General features: G+C 40.6%; 1 protein-coding gene across 5 annotated transcripts in view; it reads left to right on the top strand.

The window, feature by feature from the left end:
- The window catches only part of ANO4 (anoctamin 4), a 279,666-nt gene that overhangs the window by 101,729 nt on the left and 153,937 nt on the right, over window positions 1-24,000 (top strand). For 4 of the 5 annotated variants that reach the window (XM_043545329.1, XM_043545321.1, XM_043545320.1 and 1 more), the window contains 2 exons: window positions 15,119-15,255; window positions 20,679-20,837. In XM_043545329.1, coding sequence (XP_043401264.1) covers window positions 15,119-15,255; window positions 20,679-20,837 — 296 coding nt within the window. Of the gene's footprint in view, window positions 1-15,118; window positions 15,256-20,678; window positions 20,838-24,000 lie in introns of those variants that run through there. The other variant, XM_043545332.1, reaches the window with a different exon arrangement.

Below are 24,000 nucleotides of genomic sequence, written 5' to 3'. Positions count from 1 at the left end.
TTTGAACACTGCTATAGTCTTGTCCTCCACAACATCCTCTGACAAAGAGTTCCACAGGTTGATTGTGCGTTGTGTGAAGAAATACTTCATTTTGTTTGTTTTAAACCGACTGCCTATTAATTTAATGTCATGATTTTATAGATGTCTATTATATACCCCCTTAGTCATCTCTTTTCCAAGCTGAGAAGTCCCAGTTTTATTAATCTCTCCTCATATGGAAGCTGTTCCATACCCCTAATCATTTTCGTTGCCCTTTTCTGTACCATTTCCAATTCCAGTATAAGATCACACGGGAAATCCTGACCATCCTCCTCCTCTGCCTGTGGATTCCTCTAGCCAGCACCTCAGAATCAGTGCCATAGCCTCTCTGACATAACTGAATCTGCTTCTCTCATATAATAATGGGCAGAAGCAGTGCATTACTTTAGGTCTCATCCATGCTTGGCTAACAGAAGCCTGGAAATGATGCTGGTGCCAGTGAGTTCTGGGATCCAGCATAAAGGATGATAGTTGTTTGACCCGCTGCTCTCACAATTCCCTCAGACAATTTCTTTCTTCCCCTTTTTCTAGCGACTTCTGCTCAGGTCACTGGATCAGTCTTTTCCAGGCTTGCTGGGTCAGTGTTCGGTCCATATCCACTCTAACCTCCTGTATGTGTCCATTTACCATTTTCTAGGCCACCCGCTTGTTCTACACCTATGAATTCTAATCTCAAATGCCTCCTAAACAGGATTCCCATCATCCACCCTTTGTACATGCCCATATAATCTCAGACCCCTCTCTTGCACCTTCTCGCTGAAACTGCAGACCTTGGTCTTACTCCTGATGGCATCATTCCACATGAGGTCCAGCAATGTCAATCCTCTGACTGCCCTCAGACATCTTATTTCTATGGTTTCAAGGTTTCTCAAGTGCCTCTCTTTGGTCACCCAGGACTCTGATCCATACAGAAGAGCTGGTCTTATCATAGTTTTGTATAGGTTTCCCTCAAGTAGTCTGGGCCTGTGTTTATCATAAATCAGTCCACTTATCTTGCACTAGACTTCCCCTGAATTCAGCAGCTTTGTTTGTAGTTCTCTGTTGACTTTTCCTTTTGCCACTAACCAACTCCCACAAATCTCTGGTTCTGCACAAGTCACCCATATGACTTCAGTGTTTTCTTTATGCATTTTGGGGCCAGCAGAAGTATGAATAGTAATGAACTAAGTTCTGATCCTTGGTGGAGACCAACCTTCACCTCAAAACACTTTGTTCCACCAAAGGACAGCTCCACTTTTGTCATGGAACCATCATACAAATCCTTAACCATCGGGACAAGGTCCTCCAGTACTCCATAGAATCGTAACAGCGGTATCTGCCCTCACCTAAGTACTTTGCCAGATTCTTTCTCCAAATCAAGGAAAGCCCAGCCATGCCTGACATTTCCCTCCACCTTCTTTTCAACCAGCTGTCTGGGAATAAACATACCATCAATAACCCCTTTTCCATTTCTAAAACCAAACTGCTCCTTTCCTAAAATGGCATTCACTATTTGACAAATGTGACGGTCTATGATTCTCTCTAACAGTTTCTTACAGCGGGACAGCAGCTTAATTCCTGAGGGCTTCAAACATTCATAGCCTCATAGACTTTAAGGACAGAAGGGACCATTGCGATAGTCTAGCCTGACCTCCTGCACATCACAGGCCACAGAACCTCACCCACCCCCTCTTGTAATAGACCCATAACCTCCGGCTGCATTACTGAAGACCTCAGATCATGCTTTTAAAGAACTCAAATGTGAAATTGTGGAACTATTAACTATGGTTTGTAACCTGTCCTTTAAATCAGCTACTGTACCGAGTGACTGGAAGATAGCTAATCTAACGCCAATATTTAAGAAGGGCTCTAGAGGTGATCCTGACAATTACAGACTGGTAAGTCTAACGTCAGTACCGGGCATATTAGTTGAAAGAAGAGTAAAGAATAAAATTGTCAGACACATAGAAGAACATAAATTGTTGTGCAAAAGTCAACATGGTTTCTGTAAAGGGAGATTGTGTCTTACTCATCTATTAGAGTTCTTTGAGGGGGTCAACAAACATGTGAACAAGGGGGATCCAGTGGACATAGTGTACTTAGATTTCCAGAAAGCCTTTGACAAGGTCCCTCTCCAAAGGCTCTTATGTAAATTAAGTTGTCATGGGAAAAGAGGGAAGATTCTTTTATGGATTGAGAACTGGTTAAAAAGACAGGGAACAAAGGGTAGGAATAAATGGTAAATTTTCAGAATGGAGAGGGATAACTAGTGGTGTTCCCCAAGGGTCAGTCCTAGGACCAGTCCTATTCAACTTATTCATAAATGATCTGGAGAAAAGGGTAAACAGTGAGGTGGCAAAGTTTGCAGATGATACTAAACTGCTCAAGATAGTTAAGACCAAAGCAGACAGTAGAACTTCAAAAAGATCTCACAAAACTAAGTGATTGGGCAACAAAATGGCAAATGAAATTTAATGTGGATAAATGTAAAGTAATGCACATTGAAAAAATAACCCCAACTATACATACAATATGATGGGGGCTAATTTAGCTACAACTAATCAGGAGAAAGATCTTGGAGTCATCGTGGATAGTTCTCTGAAGACGTCCACGCAGTGTGCAGCGGCAGTCAAAAAAGCAAACGGGATGTTAGGAATCGTTAAAAAAGGGATGGAGAATAAGACAGAGAATGTCTTATTACCCTTATATAAATCCATGGTACTCCCACATCTTGAATACTGTGTACAGATGTGGTCCCCTCATCTCAAAAACGATATACTGGCCTTAGAAAAGGTTCAGAAAAGGGCAACTAAAATGATTAGGGGTTTGGAACAGGTCTCATATGAGAGAGATTAAAGAGGCTAGGACTTTTAAGCTTGGAAAAGAGGAGACTGGGGGGGGGATATGATAGAGGTATATAAAATCATGAGTGGTGTGGAGAAAGTGAATAAGGAAAAGTTATTTACTTGTCCCCATATTATAAGAACTAGGGGCCACCAAATGAAATTAATGGGTATCAGGTTTAAAATAAATAAAAGGAAGTTCTTCTTCACTCAGCGCACAGTCAACCTGTGGAACTCCTTACCTGAGGAGGTTGTGAAGGCTAGGACTATAACAGAGTTTAAAAGAGAACTGGATAAATTCATGGGGGTTAAGTCCATTAATGGTTATTAGCCAGGATGGGTAAGGAATGGTGTCCCTAGCCTCTGTTTGTTAGAGGGTGGAGATGGATGGCAGGAGAGAGATCACTAGATCATTACCTGTTAAGTTCACTCCCTCTGGGGCACCTGGCATTGGCCACTGTCGTTAGACAGGATACTGGGCTGGATGGACCTTTGGTCTGACCCAGTATGGCCATTCTTTTATTCTTATGATATATATATACATACAGAGAACATGAAAAAATGGGGGTTGCCATACCAACTCTTAACGAGACCAACCAATTAAGGTGGGCTATTATCAGCAGGAGAAAAAAAAACTTTTGTAGTGATAATCAGGATGGCCCATTTCAAACAGTTGACAAGAAGGTGTGAGTAACAGTAGGGGGAAATTAGCATGGGGAAATAGAACTTAATTGATTGGTCTCGTTAAGAGTTGGTATGGCAACCCCCATTTTTTCATGTTCTCTGTATTTATATATATCTTCCTACTGTATTTTCCACTGCATACATCTGATGAAGTGGGCTTTAGCCCACGAAAGTTTATGCTCAAATAAATTTGTTAGTCTCTAAGGTGCCACAAGTACTCCTCGTTCTTTCTGCTGGTACAGACTAACACGGCTACCACTCTGAAACCAGACATTTCAGAGTTATGGGCGACCTCCATTCCTGAGGTGTCCATAACTCTGAGGTTCTCCTGTATCATTGGAATGTTTATAATTTTTAAAATAAGCACACTAACCACTAACTGCGTATGTATTAACTTTTTAACTTTTAACCCACTTTTAGGTATCCGTACAACGCCGGCGCCCCTAGGCCTGTGCCTAGTGTGCCTAATTGGAAATCCAGCCCTGGATATAGCACAGTTAAACATTCTTGCTAGGTTGGTTGACCTGATTGGTCTTTGTTTGCTACTTTTATTTTATGTAGGCTGTGCAACAGAAGTAGCATTAGAATGGCTGTCACTGCTTTTAGCAACCACATTTTTGTTTGTTAATGTAAGTTTCCTGGGCATTTTCTTTCATTCTGTCTAACTTTTGTTAGCTGGGACATCACTGTTTGCTAGATTGCCATGTATGATTGTTGAACAGGATTTTTCAATTTTTATTTTATTTTTTAATAGAAAGACTTTAGTGTAAAGCTGCTCTGTCTTTATTTTCCATCCTGCTGATCTTGTGCTGCTATTCTCCTTTAGAGCACAAAGTAAGAAAAAGTGTACAAAAGATATTAAAGACTTACAAGCCATTTCTAATGTTTCCTATCAGAATTCTCCACTTATGAACTCCAGCTCAAAATATATTCTCAATATTTTTAATAGGAAAGATTTCAGCTTATTCTGCCTTAACACTAATTATTTCCCATATGCTCTTGTCCATGGTTATACTCAGAATCTCTCTGAAATTGCCCTTTGCCAGTCAGACACAATCCAGAGATAACTACCTATAATGAACCTGGAAATGCTAAAACCACACCTTACAAAATTGGTCAGTTATGTTGTCTGGAGTGGCTCACGACCCATAAGTGCCAACCTCAGGGCAGACTATTAAGAAGAAAGGCACAAACCCCACATTAGTTGTGTGTTCTATAATTAGATTTCACCAACCCAGTATCAAGTGTGAACTCAAGCACTATAATAGTCTTAATATGGAGTCACAGGCAGTCCTCTTGGGCACTCCGGTCTATTTTGCCACCCAGGCAAGCCTATCTTTGTGATAGATGGTTCCTTAAAACAAAAATGACAATAGTATTCAGGTTACTCCCAGTCCCAAAGGACAAGTCACTTACCCCAGGTCAATTGTACTTTAGATTGCTCACCAAAGACAATGCTTGTAGCCAATCTCTATAAAAAACAATCTAAAGATTTAATAACTAGGAAAAAGAAGCAAGAGATTATTTACAAGGTTAAAGCAGGTAAACATACATACACACAAATGAGTTAGTCTTTGGTTCCAAAAGGTAATAGAAACTGCTGTAATGTACAAGCTCTATATGTCTTTTAGGCTAACCCAAGCTAAACGGCTTAGGGATCCCTTGCTTATGCTTAGAAATATTACCCTCTCCAAATTCCAAGCAACACAGTGGTAAGAATTTCTTCTTGACAGGGATTTTGATTCCATTCCCCCAGAGTTCAAGCCATGATGGGATGAGAGTTTGTGCACCTACCCTCTTCATGGGTGTGGCTGAAGCAATCAACAAAGTTTTTTGTCCACTGATGTTCCACAATGGCTTGCCTAGTGTCTATAGGCCTTCTTTTGTTTGACAAGAGATGACACCTTTTGTGATAAACTGGTATTTCACACTTGGTAATACTTCTCTCCTGACAGTGCGGGTTTCTAAGTTTCATAACAAACACATCTATAGGTACAGAGCAAAACATGTAAATATTACCTTATACATGGTACACAGGTATTGTAAGTGAGATTAATGTATTCAGCAGCTCACAAGCATTTCATAAAGTCCAAACACTGAACAAATCTCTCTAAATCTAATAACTATTTTAACAATACTAACATGTAGGTGAGCCAGCTGGTTTCCAGCCATGCATTTGTGGTGTAGGGATCTTGTCATGAGCTGGCACCTGATCTGCCAGCATCACAGGGGCCATACAGTATCTGAACTACACAAAACATTTAAACCAGCCAGAACCATCTGCAATTCACAAGAAGCATGCCAAATTACCCAGAACCACCTTTATTCTGTCAAAATTAATCTGCCGAGAATCTCAAGATCTTCTTAAAGCTGGAGTGCTAAACAGAGGTGTTCTAAAGTATTTACTATAATATATTATTCTTTTAATCTTCTTTCAAAAAATTTCTCCATTCCCCATACTGTACTATTGAAAATGTGTAATGGAGAATGGAGAACTTTTAGAAAAAAAGATTAAAAGTAGCAAAGGCTTCAAGTGTAGTTTCCTAGTTATTAAATTGAAAGGGGGAACTTGCTGTCCACAGGAAAGCAATCAGTTTATAAAAATATCTTGGACAATTGTATACCTCTGATTTGAGACCTCTAAGCTATTGACCCTGATGATTTGCTTCAAAATATTTACCTTTCTTTTATCACTGCTGCAAAGGGAAAAGTCTAGAAAAACCTCTTGCTGTTCAGAGTATTTCCTATATGATGAAAGTATGGAGGTTGGGGAAGCACCTTGTGGTATGGATTTCCAAGGATTTTTTTAAATCATTTTGATTTACTAATTTTTCCTCTCTAAGTTGGAAGTATTTTCTAACATCCAGGTAGATTTCTAAGAAAGACTTGTTTAATTTCTGATTATTTAATTGAAAATGAATCATGGAAAAATGGGTCCAGATTGTGGACATTGTAGACTGATCTCCTTACAGAAAGCAGATTGTAAAATTGTATCCAACACACTTGCTCAGAGCTTGAATCTTTCCATATCACAACGGGATCCTTGGCCATAACTAGGGCTCCCAGGTGCTTTAGTAATTCATATAAATAATAATTAATAATAATTGCCAATGATGAATAACACATGAAAATATGAGGCGTCAGCCAGAGTAAAACATCATCTGCTCACAATAACAAGCAATGGCTCCCATAAAGGAAAGGAGAAAGCAAACCACCAAAGAAAGACTTGAAAGATTTATGCAGAAATCAATGCGAGGACGTTGGACAGTGGTGTAAAGAGCTGGAACGCATCAGTGATCGAAGATTTATTTATGGCTTTAGAAGGACACCTCAAAAGAGACAGAGGGCTTCATTATCAGTGCACAAGAACAGCCCTTAAGGCTTAATTACCTTTGAAACAGAATTGACCGACAAAACTGCTCCCCAAACTATAGACTGTGTTCCAGAAAGGAAGAGATGGTGGAGCATGTGTTGAGCACCGGCAGCAAAATAGCTGGGGGAGAATTTATGAAGAGATACAATGAGGTTGCCAAGTGTCTGCTTTGAAGCCTCTGTGGCAAGTATGGATTTAACATCACAATTAATGAGCTCCAGAAGACAGCACTCTTAGGCACTGCAAGAATGTTAAGAAAAGTCAAAGGAGATAGAATGAATTTGAGCACCTAAAATGCAGGAATTCTGTGGCGTATTTAGCAAAACTCCTGACTTCCCAGACCTGAAGAGTTGATGCGTGGTCAAGATTTATGGGTGACTCATGGTAAATTATAGATAGTAGCATTCCCCTTTTTATGCTTAAAGATCCTGAGTGCTGTGAAGGCTATTTTTAAAAATCCCCATGATGTAATATTGCTGAATAATAATAATAGATATTTTTGTCAAAAAAGATGGTCTGAAGAAAGTGAAATGGTTCACAAAAACATATGGATTTATTTGAAATGTCCTAGTGTTTGACAGTTTATTAGAAATATTTTGGTATAAATTTAAAAAAATTTCCTGAAATTTCACACACAAAAAATCATGTTTCCACTTTAACTTGTCATTGGTGCACTCTAACTTGTTAGCTGACTGAGCTTTCTCACATGTTGCCATGTGGTGGTCTGGGATTGGATGGATGTGACACAGAGGCCCATTGGTGGTTCACTACTGTAATCAATTCTTGTCAGACCTGACATCTTCACTACACCTAACACAGTCATAATCTGTATCTAAAAGGTGTCTAAAAGGTATCATATACAAACTAGTAACATGCTGGTCCCAAAAATAATTGTGTGGTGTGTGTGCAAATAGTTAAAGATTTGCTAGAATTATGTTCTTAAAATGTGTTTGGCAAGCAATGCATAAGCCCAATCTGCACTAGACAAAGGAATGTGTATTTGGTTGTCTGACCAGCTTGGTTATCAGGCAGAGAAAATGACGGTACATTTACATGCAAGATGAACAAAGCTGTCAGGAGAGTAGGAGGGGAAAGATGACCACTTAATCTCCTGGGGGAGTGGAACCTGGACCCCCAGCAAGCCTTCCTGTCTCTTGAAGCAGGGTCAATGAACTTTGGGAAGATATGAGGAAAAAGAGAGACAGACATTTTGGCATCCTTCACCTGAAAACACAAAGGAACAGAGCACTTAGAGATCTGTGAAAGTGTCAGAGAGTCTGGTCAGCCATGCTGGAAACAGACTTGGTGAGAAACACATCTTTGAACCAGAGAGTCTAGTTTGTTAAATCAGGTTTTAGTTTTAGATGCATATTTTTACTTGTCTGCTTGTAATCCTTTCTACTTTAATTCCTTATACTCAAGATCACCTAAACCTATGACTTTTAATTTAATAAACTAGTTTTACTTTTACTATAAACCAGTCCAGTTCTTTGATTAAAATGCAATGTTTGTCAACTCCAGTTAAATTAAGGAGCTTCTGTTTACTGTTTTTTTAAAGGAACCACAAATTTACCCTCAGTGAGTGTTCCAGGAGAGGGCAGGACACTGCAGGGCAGACAGTTTTGGGAAAATTTGGAACTGGAGAGGGGGGTCTGGGGACAAGCTCCAAATAGTAACTGGGCAGTGTAAGCCATGGTGTGACCTGAATGCTTGTAGGCTGGCTGTTGGTGTCAGGGCTGTGAGCAGTATAGCATTTAAAGCATCCAGAGTTGCAGGGCAGGCGGTAACACAACCCCTTAGTGGTTTGAGTTGAACCCCAAAGCATCACATTGGGTGTACCCATGACTGGCTCAATTGACTCGCATGTCACAGAAGCTTTACTGTTTCTCTGTGTAGGATGGGGCTTGGTGCTTGAGGCTAGGATGGGATTCATTGTATGACCGACCATGTGCTTAGTCTGTCAACAAGCAGTTTTTTGAAGTACTGATCCAGAAAAGAAGATGGAAACATTTGGGACATGTGTTAAGAATGAAACTAGGGTGTCTGCCATGCCAGGTATGCCATGGGGCAGCTGGAGGAACATGTGAAAGGGGCTGGCTGAAAGAATTCCTTGGTATTTAGAGATAAAAAACTTGTGCCTTCACAATACAGAGGACATGCAGAGAGAGGCCCAGGAAAAATAGGAATGGTGGGACCTTGTTTGTGCCCTAATGAAAGTTTGACGGTGCAGGAAGGATGCAGATTCGGTTCAGTGGAATGGATGAACTAGTTACTACTAGCAGCAGAGCGATGGGTACAAAAGAAGGCTTTAAAATACCACAAACATTATTAAAATTGAGGAGCAGGGAGAGGAAACAACCAACTTTTTTGTTAAACATTCTTTTGAGAAATTTCATTTTTGATATTCAACAAGCCTTATGAAAAAAATGTTCTAAGAAATGTTAGAGCCATATATTCAGCATTGGAGACTGAAACTCAGTTTATCCATAGAATAGAAACACTATGCCCATAGCAGTGTAAGGATCTCTACGTTCTCTCAATCAGCATGTTTATACCCTAACCTGAAGAGGGACATAGACACCTCTAGAGATGACAAGGGACTTCAGTATCTATAATTATTCTGTCTTTAGCCCTTTTGCTTAGGTTGCCAACCAGGATACCAATTATTATGGCTTTTTGTGACAGAGAAGTTTTGAAAGACATTGCAAACTAATATCACGTAGGCCACTGAGCTGGATTTCAAAGTGACCCCAAAATAAGATTGTGTTTCATTACAAGTCCTCTGAGTCATCCAGTCTGTTTTAAACCAGTCTTTAAAAAAAGTAGCTAACTATCTATCTAAACCACCCAACTGTGTACCAGTTTGGAAACCATCCAAGTTGCAACTCTGTACATTACTAGCACTTAAGAAGCATATTATTCAATGTCCCAATGACCTCATCAGTGTTACAGGGGCAATTTTCATGGAAGGATGAACAGTTAGCTCATGAGTAAATTCTCTAGTGTGCTATGCTCCAACAATCTCTCCTTCAAAATCAGTCATGCATGTCTTCTTTAATCTCCCCTTGCTGAAAGATAGACTTACTTTGGATAACACATGGAAAGTCTCACTAACTCAGTCTCATATTCCTTTGAGATAGTATAATGAGGCGTTGATAAAGTACAGTCTAGCATGGTCTGTCTCTAAGGGATCTCCTTCAACATTCCAGTACAGTGGAGCTACTGGTAATTCAAAATGATTGTCAGCCCCAAAAGTTCTTATTTTTAAGTATTGTGATGGATCCTCCTCAAGTTAACATGTGCAAAGACAGATTGTGATCAACATCCAAATTATTACTGAAGGAGGCAGAATTTTTTCAGGCAGCCTGCTTGAAGTGGAAGAAATAGTATCATGAATATGAATAGCATATATTATCTTGCCTCAGCACTCTTACCCTGCTTCAAAAACTCCACCACTATGATTACAGACAGGAGGAAAAAAACATCCTTTATGTTGCTGAATATATAGACTGGTGGTGAGGCAGTGGGCAACTTTTTCTGCTGAGTCAGCATTGAACTAGTGCCGCAGTAGGTTGCTTTGGAGCACTATGTTGGTGGACGACACCCTCTTCTGGATGGAAAGCTACATCCTTAACCACCTGTCACTAAAGATGCCCTGGCACTTTTCACAAAAGTAGGATAAATGAATAATAAAAAATAACTATCATGGGGTGAGAAAGAAGAGAGACTAATAATATGTATGATTTCAGAGTAACAGCCGTGTTAGTCTGTATTCGCAAAAAGAAAAGGAGTACTTGTGGCACCTTAGAGACTAACCAATTTATTTGAGCATAAGCTTTCGTGAGCTACAGCTCACTTCATCGGATGCATACAGTGGAAAATACGGAAGACGTTTTTATACACACAGACCATGAAAAAATGGGCGTTTATCACTACAAAAGGTTTTCTCTCCCCCCACCCCACTCTCCTGCTGGTAATAGCTTATCTAAAGTGAACACTCTCCTTACAATGTGTATGATAATCAAGGTGGACCATTTCCAGCACAAATCCAGGTTTTCTCCCCCACCCCCCCCACAAACCCACTCTCCTGTTCGTAGTAGCTTATCTAAAGTGATCACTCTCCTTACAATGTGTATGATAATCAAGGTGGGCCATTTCCAGCACAAATCCAAGGTTTAACAAGAACGTCTGAGGAACAGTGCGGGGGGGGGGGGAGGAATAAACAAGGGGAAATAGGTTACTTTTTGTAATGAATCAACCATTCCCAGTCTCTATTCAAGCCTAAGTTAATTGTATCCAATTTGCAAATTAATTCCAATTCAGCAGTCTCTCGTTGGAGTCTGTTTTTGAAGTTTTTTTGTTGAAGGATAGTCACTTTGAGATCAGAAATCGAGTGACCAGAGAGATTGAAGTGTTCTCCGACTGGTTTTTGAATGTTATAATTCTTGACATCTGATTTGTGTCCATTTATTCTTTTACGTAGAGACTGTCCAGTCTGGCCAATGTACATGGCAGAGGGGCATTACTGGCACATGATGGCATATATCACATTGGTGGATGTGCAGGTGAACGAGCCTCTGATAGTGTGGCTGATGTTATTAGGCCCTGTGATGGTGTCCCCTGAATAGATATGTGGGTGCAGCTGGCAACGGGCTTTGTTGCAAGGATAGGTTCCTGGGTTAGTGGTTCTGTTGTGTGGTATGTGGTTGTTGGTGAGTATTCGCTTCAGGTTGGGGGGCTGTCTGTAGGCAAGGACTGGCCTGTCTCCCAAGATTTGGAGGGGTTTTAGTTGGGGGCTGAAGGTGACGGCTAGTGGCATTCTGTTATTTTCTTTGTTAGGCCTGTCCTGTAGTAGGTGACTTCTCCAACACATTATCAAGGATCTACAACCTATCCTGAAGGACGACCCATCACTCTCACAAATCTTGGGAGACAGGCCAGTCCTTGCCTACAGACAGCCCCCCAACCTGAAGCGAATACTCACCAACAACCACATACCACACAACAGAACCACTAACCCAGGAACCTATCCTTGCAACGCGATTACAGACCTGAAAGTTGCGATATTACAACAGAAAAACTTCAAAACCAGACTCCAGCGAGAGACTGCTGAATTGGAATTCATTTGCAAATTGGATACAATTAACTTAGGCTTGAAAAGAGACTGGGAGTGGCTAAGTTATTATGCAAGGTAACCTATTTCCCCTTGTTTTTTCCTACCCCATTCCCCGCCCCGTGTTCCTCAGATGTTCTTGTTAAACCCTGGATTTGTGCTGGAAATGGCCCACCTTGATTATCATACACATTGTAAGGAGAGTGATCACTTTAGATAAGCTACTACCAACAAGAGAGTGGGTTTGTGGGGGGGTGGGGGAGAAAACCTGGATTTGTGCTGGAAATGGTGCACCCTGATTATCATACACATTGTAAGGAGAGTGTTCACTTTAGATAAGCTATTACCAGCAGGAGAGTGGGGTGGGGGGAGAGAAAACCTTTTGTAGTGATAAACACCCATTTTTTCATGGTCTGTGTGTATAAAAACATCATCTGTATTTTCCACAGTATGCATCTGATGAAGTGAGCTGTAGCTCACGAAAGCTTATGCTCAAATAAATTGGTTAGTCTCTAAGGTGCCACAAGTACTCCTTTTCTTTTTAATAATATGTATGATTGTAAAAAAAAATTGTTTTAACCTTGGAAGGTATTCAGATATAGTGGTGATAAACGGATATATAGGTAGGGTAAGTAAGATGCTCGATAAGACTATTGGACCTAATATCCTCGCTAAAGCAATCTGGGATCTATGAGGGTGGAGGGTGCTATGTAAAACTAAATGATTACAGGACAAAGTGTTCAGTGTGAATTAAGCATTGTATAATTCCTATGTGTGGTCAGAAGAAGTATAGCTGAATAATGCAATATTTTACCTAATTTGTTAAACCATAAGCTTGGTACACGAGATGCAGTAGCTACTAGTCTGGCATAGAATGCCATGATAATTGCCTAATAGCAAAGCTTTATTGTTATGTCATCAAGATGGAAAGAGCAGCTGAAGACCCTAAAAGCTATGATTTTTCAATTCAAAATGAGGCAGTTTGTCTTGGTATATTATTCTAGTTTCCATAGTGGAGTCAATCTGATGTGAAGAAAAGTTTGGGCGGGGGGTTTGGGTTTGTTTGGTTTTTAGAATTTTTTAAAAGTAGCTTTATATGCAAAGCTGCTAGTCTGAAATGCAGCATTTATCATCTAAACCTACCTGCTCTCGTTTTATACTTGCAAAAAAGGAGCATAAATCTTTAACCTTTGGATAGGTTTTCAGTAAAATCTCCTTATCCACATAAAGCCATTGGATATTAGATCAGCATAAACATGGATCCCCTGGTTCCTCTCCTTTCTTACCCGTCTCCTCCCCAGCTGTGCCCACCACATCAGCCCATCTGGCTTTCCCCTTTCATGACACACTGGTGTTCAGTAGTCTTGCACAGCGACTCAGCCAATGAGCACTCAGCACAACCTCAGAGTTTAAGTAGTATAGGACATTTCACCTTTATTAGTACATCTATAGATAGTCCTCTGTGACCTTGTTTTACTGTAAATGATCATGAGAAGTGTGATATATCATTTACCGTGGGGTACCTGGTGGGAGGTTATCCAGCTATCCCGGAAGAAGGACAGGAGACACTTGATATTAATTTTAATCAGGCCACAACTTTATTATTAGATGTCTGGGACTACCCGCTGGATAAAAGTGTACAGTGCAAGCAAATCCATGTTCATTCAAATAACGACCTGAGGCTTCCACCAGCCCCTTTCATTTTCCATCCAGGTCCCCCAACCAATCTGTGGCTTGGACCTTACCATCCATCCACCCCTCATAAGAGGGTTAAGGTGGGCTATAGGAAGGGGAGGGTTGGCTCCCTGCCGTACCAATCATAGGAGCCCCAACCCCTCCACCCCATTCCATTAACCAGCATCTCCTTTTCAAGTCCATTACCAGGCCATTTATCTGGTCACTGGATGCTTTCCCTATGGAGTACCTGCACTGGACATCTGCCCCACACTACATAGCCTAACCACTTTTCTCCTCACCATAATAGGTCCTCCCTGACACCCGCTGTGGAGGAGGCGAAAAAACCCCACTCCACCGAAGCCAATATGGTGGCGAGGGAAAAATTCCTTCCCAGCCACCCTACAAAGGAGCGAGTAGCACAATGCCCACAGCAGGTCCTATCCCAACCAGACTTTAGCACCTTGAGGGGAGGTGGAGAATGGGCTTCCAATGTCCAGGGTTACACCTTTTAAAGACTTCTGCCCTCACATTCCCAGGGGCTGAGTCAGTGCTGCAAAGCTGACCACTCCCCACCTTTTTGCAGTAGTTACTCACCTCCTTCCCCATCCCTCCCATAAAGCACTACTTCCTTCCTCTGGCAAGCCCAGACAACGTTCCCCCCACCCACTTCAGGTGCAGTGCAGTCATTTTCAGTCCTGATGAAACAATACAGTAATGCAAATAGAATGATTTCCTGACCTCTCTTCAGACTGGATATAATATGGATTTAAATCACTGCTTATCTCACAACCCTCTCAGTGGCATCAGACAGACCAATATACTGAGAGACAAGGTGGGTGAGGTAATATCTTTTATTGGACCAACTTCTGTTGGTGACAGAGACAAGCTTACACAGAGCTTTTCTTCAGGTCTGGGAAATGTACTCAGTGGATACATTGGTAAATACAAGGTGGAACAGATTGCACTGTGGTCATTCTCAACCCTCTGGCTATGATACCTATGAGAATCTCTGCAACATGTAACAGGACACTTCAGAGAATATTAAAAAATGTTGCCTTTTTATTATAATACATTTTCAGAGGTCACTGTAATCCCAAAGGCAGGCCTTTAAACCAATTATCTGAAGAGAAGCCAGGAAATTAGCTAGCATATCTTTTATTATGACAGATTTTTTTTTAATTTGCATCATAAAAGTATTAGTTTTCCTAAAGCTTTGTTGCCTGCTAATGAAGATATCATTGTGCTATCATACAACCGTTGACAACCACAACCCCTTAAAATTTTAAACCAAAAGGTATTTATCTCATAACAAGCAAAAGTACAATATTTGGTTATTATAATGTATTATTTTCAGTGCCTGTTTTCAGCTTTAGTTTGAAACTCTATTTTTGGTTTTGTTTTTGCTTGTAGTAGCCAAGGACGTGAACATTTTTTTTGATGAGTTAGAAGAAGTAAACAGCCCTTCCAAAGATAATGACTCTCTTCTTCACCATGGTAATTTGACCAGTACTTCAGATGATGCCAGCAGATTGGAAACAGTTGGAGAGGTAAGAGCCAATAGACTAAGCCATACAGGGAATAAATGTAATTTTTTGAAAGGCTTATTCACTGCAGGCCCACTCTTATCCAATCCTGTGATCGTGTGTGTGGGCCCTTAAAAATGACCTCTGCTCTAAAATCATAACATGGAAATATAAAATCTTTTGGGTTCAGAATCCCTTAATCATTCTTGGGGCCCTTCTGTGAACCCTCTCAGATTCATCAACATCCTTCTCGAATGGTTGATGCTACAGCTGGACACAGTATTCCAGTAGTGATTGCACCAGTGTGTTATTGGTTCATCTGGCCTATCAATGTGTCACTGCATTAATCCTCAGGGACTGGAATGATCTCATGCATTTGTGATAGACAGCACTGGCTACCAGACATGGGACATATGTCACCATCCACTGGGTAGTGCAGAGAAGAACAAATCTGATCATGCAAAATGGTGGTAAGTAGTATGTACAGAGATGGGAGTTGTGGCTTTGCAGCATACAATTCCCCCCCTTCCCATGCACGGCTTGCAGCATTAACTTCCTCTTAGTGACGTCTTGCTTCCTCAGGGCTGGGGTCCACTAGACAGAGCACTGAGGATCAGGCAGTTTGTGCATTAGGCCACAATCCACTGGGGTGAGCAACTCTGTTCCCAGAGATCTGTCTCAAGTGCAGTTTTTCGCTTATACCACCAGTGGTGTGTCCAGTAGGGGAGGACTAGTCAGGTCTTCAGTGGAATAGGAGTAAGTAAGGCCAAAATTTTTCAAAGTGGGAGCACAAAGCTTAGGCCCCATAATTCATATTTAGGCATGAAAAAAAAATAAGTGGCCTGACTTTTAAATGATCTGAGCACCTACAACTTGCAGTGGTCGCCCATTCAACCTTAATTCACCCCTTGACCCCCCCACCTTGGGCATATGCATTATATTTTTAATTACATGATCACATACTATTTTTTCCACAATATCCTGGCCTCATTCAGTGTACAAAATGGGCATGCAAAATGAGTTGCAAATGGTTTCACTACAGTTACACAGACAACTATAGATCTGTCACTTCCTAATCTTTGAGTGCTTGATTTTGCAGCCTAAATAGCATTATTTTAACATAGGTTTTTTCCTATGTCATTATTATTTATTCTACACTACCGCCAAAAATGTGGTAGGCCCTATACAGACACATCAGAAGATGCAGCTCCTGCTCCAAAGAATTTACAGCCTAAAAAGTAGTGACGGAAAACTATATACATGAAAAACATAGTCCCTCTTCAGACCATAACTGTACTTGAGTGCACATATTCCTGCTTATTCTTCTTTCCTATAGTCATAATCCTTAGTGGCATTACAAGGTATTCTCCAGCTACCAAACATAAAGTCACATACAGAGGATTATGATTTCAGGTGGGAATAAGCAACAAGAGCAGATGAGCTCTTTATACCCAAAGATCCTATTTTCATACAAATGTCCCTTGTAATGAAAAACGAAGGACCAAAAGATATGGGAAATATGATAAAGCAAATCTGCTTTTTAAGTGAAAGGTGCTTCAGCGTTTCTCATGGTGAATTGACTGCTCTTTAAAAGGAAGTGCAGGTAAGCAGCTTTAAAATTCCCTTGTCTTCCTACTCATATTTCTATTAAAGTCCTATTCAACTTTCTACTGTGATTAGCGCCATGAAGTGTATTCTGACACTAGAGGGCCCTAGATTTTGAGCATATCTTTGATACACATACTATATAGACTCTGTGTGTTTGTCTCTGTATGTTTATGGAACCCAACAGTGGGTCCTGCGAACATGCATTCTCAGCAAAATGAGTTGCAGCTATATAAATGTGTAGGTTATAAATGAGGCTGACAAGACAGCAAGAAACTCCATCAAGAAGTGTTAGTCTTTTTTTTAAAACCAAAATGGCCTGAATTGGATGGGACAGTTTCACACTTCCGCGGGAATGCCATTGTCATGGGCAGTCATATTAGGAGAAGGAGAGGGGATATATCTCAGGTAGTTAAGGCCAGTCTCAGAGGTAGGTTTTTAATATCAGAACAGAGACTTTGAATTGAACTCTATATTAATTGCAGAACCAGTGCAGTGACTGGTGCACTGGAATGATGCATTCCTGGCAACCTGTGTTGCTAAGCAGATGGCTGCTGCACTGGATTTAGCTCCACCCCCAATATCAAAGCAATAACTCTAAGTTTAATTTTAAGATTTCAGAAAAAAGCCTAAGTCAAAGGTGTTATCAGAATGTGCGCGTGTGCGCACATGCAATTTGGAGTGTGTGTACCTGAGGTTATGTAACCAGAAGAATCCAAAGATACACCAGGGAAAATGGGGCAAAATACTGACTGTTTGCTTAAGAAACATTTAAAGAAAAGCCAGTTGTATTCTGCGGAGTTACATCAGAGTTAGAGACTAAATTCAATCATTAAAATGGGAAACAGAGGGAACTTCAATCTGGCTTTAAACATAAATCTGAATTTAACCTGTACTATGGAGTCACTATGGACACCTCCATAATATACATAAGATCACTGGGGCAGATCCTGTGCTGTACCTCCTGGACACACAGCACAGAACCCACAGCCCAGGGGGAGAGGGGACAAAGGTGGCTTGCCTTTGAGCCACTTGTGTGCCCTCTGTATTTCTAGGTACTACTTTAACTTACAGTGGTCTCCCAAGGGCTGCATATAGGGAATGGAGAAGGGACCACAATCAGCCCCATTGTTTTTAAAGACTTTGCTTTACCTTTCATTTACTTAAATATCCCCTTGCTTTTTTTCCCCCTCCCCCCCCCCCCAAAGTCGCAGTTTTATAGGGAAAGTTAAGCAATATGTTTTCCTGAATTATTTTCATATTTAATGCTCTGCAGAATCTTTCCCTAGTGTATTGCTGATGTCATTTATCAGTACTATATACAATATAGATACAGATGGTCTCTCATCATTTCCTAATGCTTTTAAACATTTTTCTTGCCTTCTTTTTTACTTGACAGACCTTACATACTGTACCAACTCTGCACCTGGCAGGCATTGTGAGGTCAATATTTTAATGAGCGGTTCTTTCAAAAATTCCTCTCTTTTAGCCTGCAGCGAGCCTAGTGTCCCAAGGCTAAGGGCCATGTGGAACCTTCTCATTTGCTTTCACATTTAAACTAAGATGCTTTCTCATAACCAGAACCAAGGAGGCAAACACCAAGCACCCTAGTTGGGAATATTTATCCTTTTTTGCCTGCAAGATACATTTATTATATTGATTGTGCACAGTGTTCAGACTGCGCCATTTAAAATGGGAGACAGTTCTCCTCTGGGAAAATGGTCTGAAAATGCCTGACAGTGCATTTGAAAGGCAGAATATTTGATTTTTAAGAAGGTTTTTTTTTATTTAATCAGCCACAGGGTTTAGTTTATTTCTGGCAGGGATGGTTTGCCAGTATCCAGATAGAGGGTGACTCATCACAGACAGGAAACTACCTCAATTGTCTCTTCAGTTTGGCCATGGAATGTGAACAGGAGGGCTCCTGCGAGCTCTTCTCCATCACTCCACTCTCTCTGCTCATTCCAATGGCTGAAGAGTTTTGTTATTTCAGTGTGTAACACTGCTTATGTCAGGCTCTAAGCACTTTAACATTTCTTTTTAAAAAAAAATCCCTCAAAACACATTTACAACCTCCACACTTTGAGCAACATACCCCATCTACACGAAAGCATAAACCTACCAGCTGACAGGGGTGGTACTGTAGACTATGGGGTGTGTGTGTGAATGTGTGTATTATATAATATAGAGAGAAATAGAGAGAGAGAGAGAGGTGGTGGTAAAAAGTGTGAGGGATAAAAGGCAAGCTCCTCCTCCACACTGACCTGACTCTTTAAAAGAGACTGGTTTCCTGGTTTATTAGATTTTTGGAGAGGAATCAGTCTCTGCTGATCTCTGTTTACTAAAGCAAAAAAAAAAAAGTTAAATCTGTTTGCTTGTTGCAGGGGTAGCAAATTCTTGAACAGATCCATTATTTATAGGTAATAGTCAAGAAGTAGTGTTTTCTTTAACCGTTGATAAAGATAGACTGTGAGTTATTTCCAGTCTGGTAAATGCCGTCAGAAGATATGTTCACTAGTTCCATAGTGTTCTAAAGTTAATCTAGTGGGACTATGCTGGGATGGAAACAGAACTTTTGTGTCTTTGTCATGGGGGTCACTCACCAGCATGGTGCCTTCTGCTGGCCATCTCAGGGATTAGCTCTCTCAGCCGCTGCGCCCTCTCCTGGTGGTGCCTCTCCTGTTGTCGTCCTCACTTGCAGACCCACAGTGTCCTCTTCATGACTCAGCCCTCCAGCCATGCCACCATCCATGTTTTCCCGCTTCTGGAGCTGGGGGGGGAAGAAGTATCTCCGAGTTCTACAGTCCAGCCACTTCTCCAGAGGCAAGTGGGAGGGACCTGGGCCTGCCCATTACTCTGGTTCCCAGCCCAGGATCTGTAGATAGCAGCTTCCTGCTGCCTCTCCTTAACTTCTCCACCAGTGCTGCTTAAGTTCCCTGGGCCACTTCTCTATGGCCCCAGCACATTCTTCACCCTCTTCTCAGGGCCTCCAGCCCGCAAGTCCCAGCAGCCAGCAGCTCCGTTTTGCTCCCCAGGTCCCTGCCACTACTGCTCTGTCCAAGGTGCTAGCTTCCTTCCACCTGCAAGGCACCCAGTTCTCCCTCCTTGAGCTCCAGAGAGTAACTGCTCCTGCTCTGCCTTGTGGTTCTTCTTATATGGGCCTCCTGAGCCCAGATTGGCTGCTCCTTGCAGCCTCTCTTCCTATGGGCTGCTTCCCATGCAGCCTCCCTAGGGCTCTATAGACCCCATGCATGCCAATGTGGGTGGATGCCTCATCACAGTCCTCTTCTGCCACCTGTGGAGGGCTACTGAAGCTGTTGCTGCCATACAGGGGACCTGCCAGCCAGGGGTGAGTTATGCTCAACACAGTGGGTCATAATCACCATCACATTGAAATGCTTCCAATTCTTTTACTTTGTTTGTATGTGGATATTTTAGTACATTAAACTCTTAGTCTTCAGCTTTTGTTTCAGAATAACTCCATCCTTTACTTAATTTTATATGTTAAAAGTTCCTGTCAGACTTCAAGTGACATAAAATCTCCCTTTGTCTCCCTTTCCTCCTGACTTTAAAGCTTGCCTAACGAGGCATACTAGTTTTGAATCTGGGAGGTCAGTACCCCTTCTGCTTAAGCAGAGACCATCAAATCCAGAAGTATTTGTGTATGGGATGCTAGACAAAGCTATCAATTTTACGAAACATCACACACAAAGCACTTAAAGACTTCTCCTAATTGCTTACCAGTCAAGCCTTTTATATTGAATCTCACTGAAATTTGTAGCTCCTTACGTTCAAATGGTGATAGTCAAATATGCTTTGATAATTGTTTTTGCTCTTCACAGGGAGTACCTGATAAAAACAAATCCAATGGGCTATATTTTAGGGATGGAAAATGCCGGATTGACTACATTCTGGTGTACAGAAAATCTAGCCCACAGACAGAGAAGAGAGAGGTATTTGAAAGAAATATCAGAGCAGAAGGACTACAAATGGAGAAAGAGGTAAGAGAATTTTTATGAAAATTTTAAAATATAAAATTCTATAGATTAGTAGGGCCTGATTCTCATTTACTCTAAGGCAGTGATATTCACACTGAGGCTCAGGAGCCGCAAGTGGCTCCTTAATGTGTTTCCTGTGACTCTTTGCAAGACATGATATGTCAAACCACTGTCTGATTTAATTATTAACCAATCAGGATGCTTTTACTATTTTATTAACCAATTGTAGAATACTTGGTCATTTTGCTGTGAGAATAATAGATATATAGTAAATGAAACAGTGAATTCACACTACTTTGGCTCTTTTGGGTAATGTTGATCTCTAATTTGGTTCTTGAGCCATTGAGGTCTGAGTATCACTGTTCAAAGGCCTCTTTGCACTGCCCTGGCAGAGGAAAGGGGTCTTAAAGTGGGTGTCAATATACAGAACAGTGTAAATGGGTCCTAGTGTAAATGAGAATCAGACCCACAGATTTTAAGGCCAGAATGAAACACTAAGATCATCTTATCTGATCTCTAGCATTACACAGAATATAGAATTTCATACAGTGACCCCTGAAGTTGAGGGAATAATTCTTCCCTACCATATAAGTGAACACTATCAAGCCTTCAACTGTATTTATTTTAGCAGGGGCAAAGCTTATAAATGTCATACATGGGTAAGTGGCTTAGTAACATGAGGAACATACTTAAACATGTCTCTTCAGATGTGCACATTTTCTGCCCATCCCCCACTCCTTTTTACACTTATGAATAAGTTAGTGTGCATGGAGGGGGCTTGAGTCTCGGTGCCAGTCAGTGTGAAGGACTTAACCTTAGTACTTAACCTTACTTGTGCCTCATGTACTCTCGCTTGTACTGAAGTGTAATGTTTGCTATTATCATACCATACAAGGATTTATAGATTCAAGGCCTTCCTGAACTACCTACCATGTGTCTGTTTATCTACCTGTCTTTATACACTGTCCCACTGATTTTTAAAATGCATGTTATCAACCATATGCCTGTAGTTCTTCTGCACATGCCCTTGAACAGCACACTTCCTATCAGAATGCTAACTGGGGGAAAATGGCAGGCCTTTCTCCTTGAAAGGAATGAAAATTTTATACCTATCTGCCTTCCTTTTAACATTTTTTTCTGATGGAAAGTAGATATTGTATAGTGGTTACCATTAGAACATCAACATTTACCAGTAGCTACTACATCAAGGTATCTTGGAAATAACCTTCATGTCACAACCGTAGTTTAATGACAGTGTGTTTATTACATAGGTTTCTTGCTTGTACTCACAATCCCCTGTTTCATAGAGGAAATTCAACATCATGTTAACTTGTTATTAGCAATACAGAAGTATGTGGCTGTTCAGCCCCAGATCACAAAATCTGATCTTTCATAAAATAAAGTCAATAACAAACGTGAAAATATTTTTGTAGCGTATTAAGTTTTATCAAAGCAGAAGATGAACATGGAATTAATCCTGCCTGTTGATCTGTCTGTCAAATAGTTCCATTTTGAATAACTGTTTTATTTTGAGAAATTTGAAACAGGCTTTTGGATTTATTATGGTACTGAGACCAACGGTGAAAGCTACGAAGGCACTATCTTTTCTGTATTATGGACCTTAAATGCAGCATTTTGCATGGGAAACTTTTGAAGTATTTGTCTTTAAGGTACTTGGTATCAACTTTTGAGGTTCTCTCTCTGGTGGCTATACAGGTGTCTTCTTTCAAGTCAATGTGCCTTTATTGGCATTTGCTCTTTTACTGCCTAGAATACAGGTTTTTCTCTGAATGTTCCGCCATCTCACTATTCATTTCAATTTCTCTGTTATGCCATTGACATGCAGCTATATTTCTCATTAATATTGTTTGACCCAATTTGACTTCTTGCTAGAATTAGTAATTGGACATCTCTAAATTTAGTTTTCAGAATGATCAAAATGAGGTTGTTACATAGCTCTAATAAACACTTTTAACATCTAAATGTGTAGTCTTTTAGAACATAATGACTTTAACTTTACAAAATATGTATCTTAGGGTTTAATTTAATCATTTTGTCCTTGAATTGAATTACAATCAGAGGAAATAAGTAGAATTACAGTACCAGTAGCTTTCTCTGTACAGTAGCAACCTCCTTAGATAATATCTAAGTTTGCACTCAGTGGAATGACTGGTTAATGCCTTGATTGTGTGTCATTTCAATTGCATGGGTCTGTCCTTTGATGAGAGTTCCAGACCAATCTGGGTTTCAGCACTGGAATGTATAAGTAGCAGCTTTGACTGGTGCTCGTTACTATTACATAATGAACCTGCTTCCAGTGGGAAGAGAGCTAAGTTTACAACTGGAGAAGATGTGAGAGCCAGCTGTCTCCAGTTCTGGCTGCTGAAAGTCAGCAGGTATATCAGTTGTGAATCTTAGAGTAAGGTGAACATGGGTTATTCAATAATTTTCTGTTTGGCTCTTGATTGTTTTTCATCTGGCCACTTGACTGTTTGTGATGTTGCTTTGGGATTTTGATATTAGTCCTGTCTGCTTTAGCCTCTTCAATTTGAGATGAAGTGTTGAAAAGTAAACTTTAAGGGCTATTCACGCTACAACTTTGACATCAAATTCACCAGAAACACTGCAATGAAAGGATGGCCTATGATACTGGCTACCCTGACAAATGCAAATGATGCAAGAGCCTGTGAAGGCAGTTTTTGAACCAGTAAGACAAATAGCATGAAATGTAAAAGTTAAACCACAAATGCAGAGAAAAGAAGAGGCACAATATCAGAAACATGAAGCTGACAAAATCTGGACAGTTCCTGCCTGATGAAGATTATAAACATTTTGCCCAGGTGTACCATCCCCTCAGAATTCTCAGGCAGGTTCCTGAGCTATATTACATGGCTCTCATTTGGAAATTCCACCATAATCTTATTATCTTCAGCAATAAACAGTGAGGAGGTACTAGCATGAAAAAGAAATCCTTAAATACCAAAGTGATTCAGATATAGAGGGCAGAGCTGTGATAGCGGTAATTAATCTGGGTGGTCATGAGTTCACAAATGGCTAAACTTACACACTGAGCAGCACTGGTGCTGATTTTTATGTGATGTTAAAATAAATATTTTTTTCAATGTATACTGAATTGGAGATCGTATTACTGTCTTGTCCCAGTTCG

The sequence above is a fragment of the Chelonia mydas genome, chromosome 1 (assembly GCF_015237465.2).
Source record: "Chelonia mydas isolate rCheMyd1 chromosome 1, rCheMyd1.pri.v2, whole genome shotgun sequence".
Taxonomy (NCBI): Eukaryota; Metazoa; Chordata; order Testudines; family Cheloniidae; genus Chelonia; species Chelonia mydas.
The sequence above is the reverse complement of the archived record's forward strand: the minus strand, read 5'-3'. Positions and strand labels throughout refer to the sequence as shown.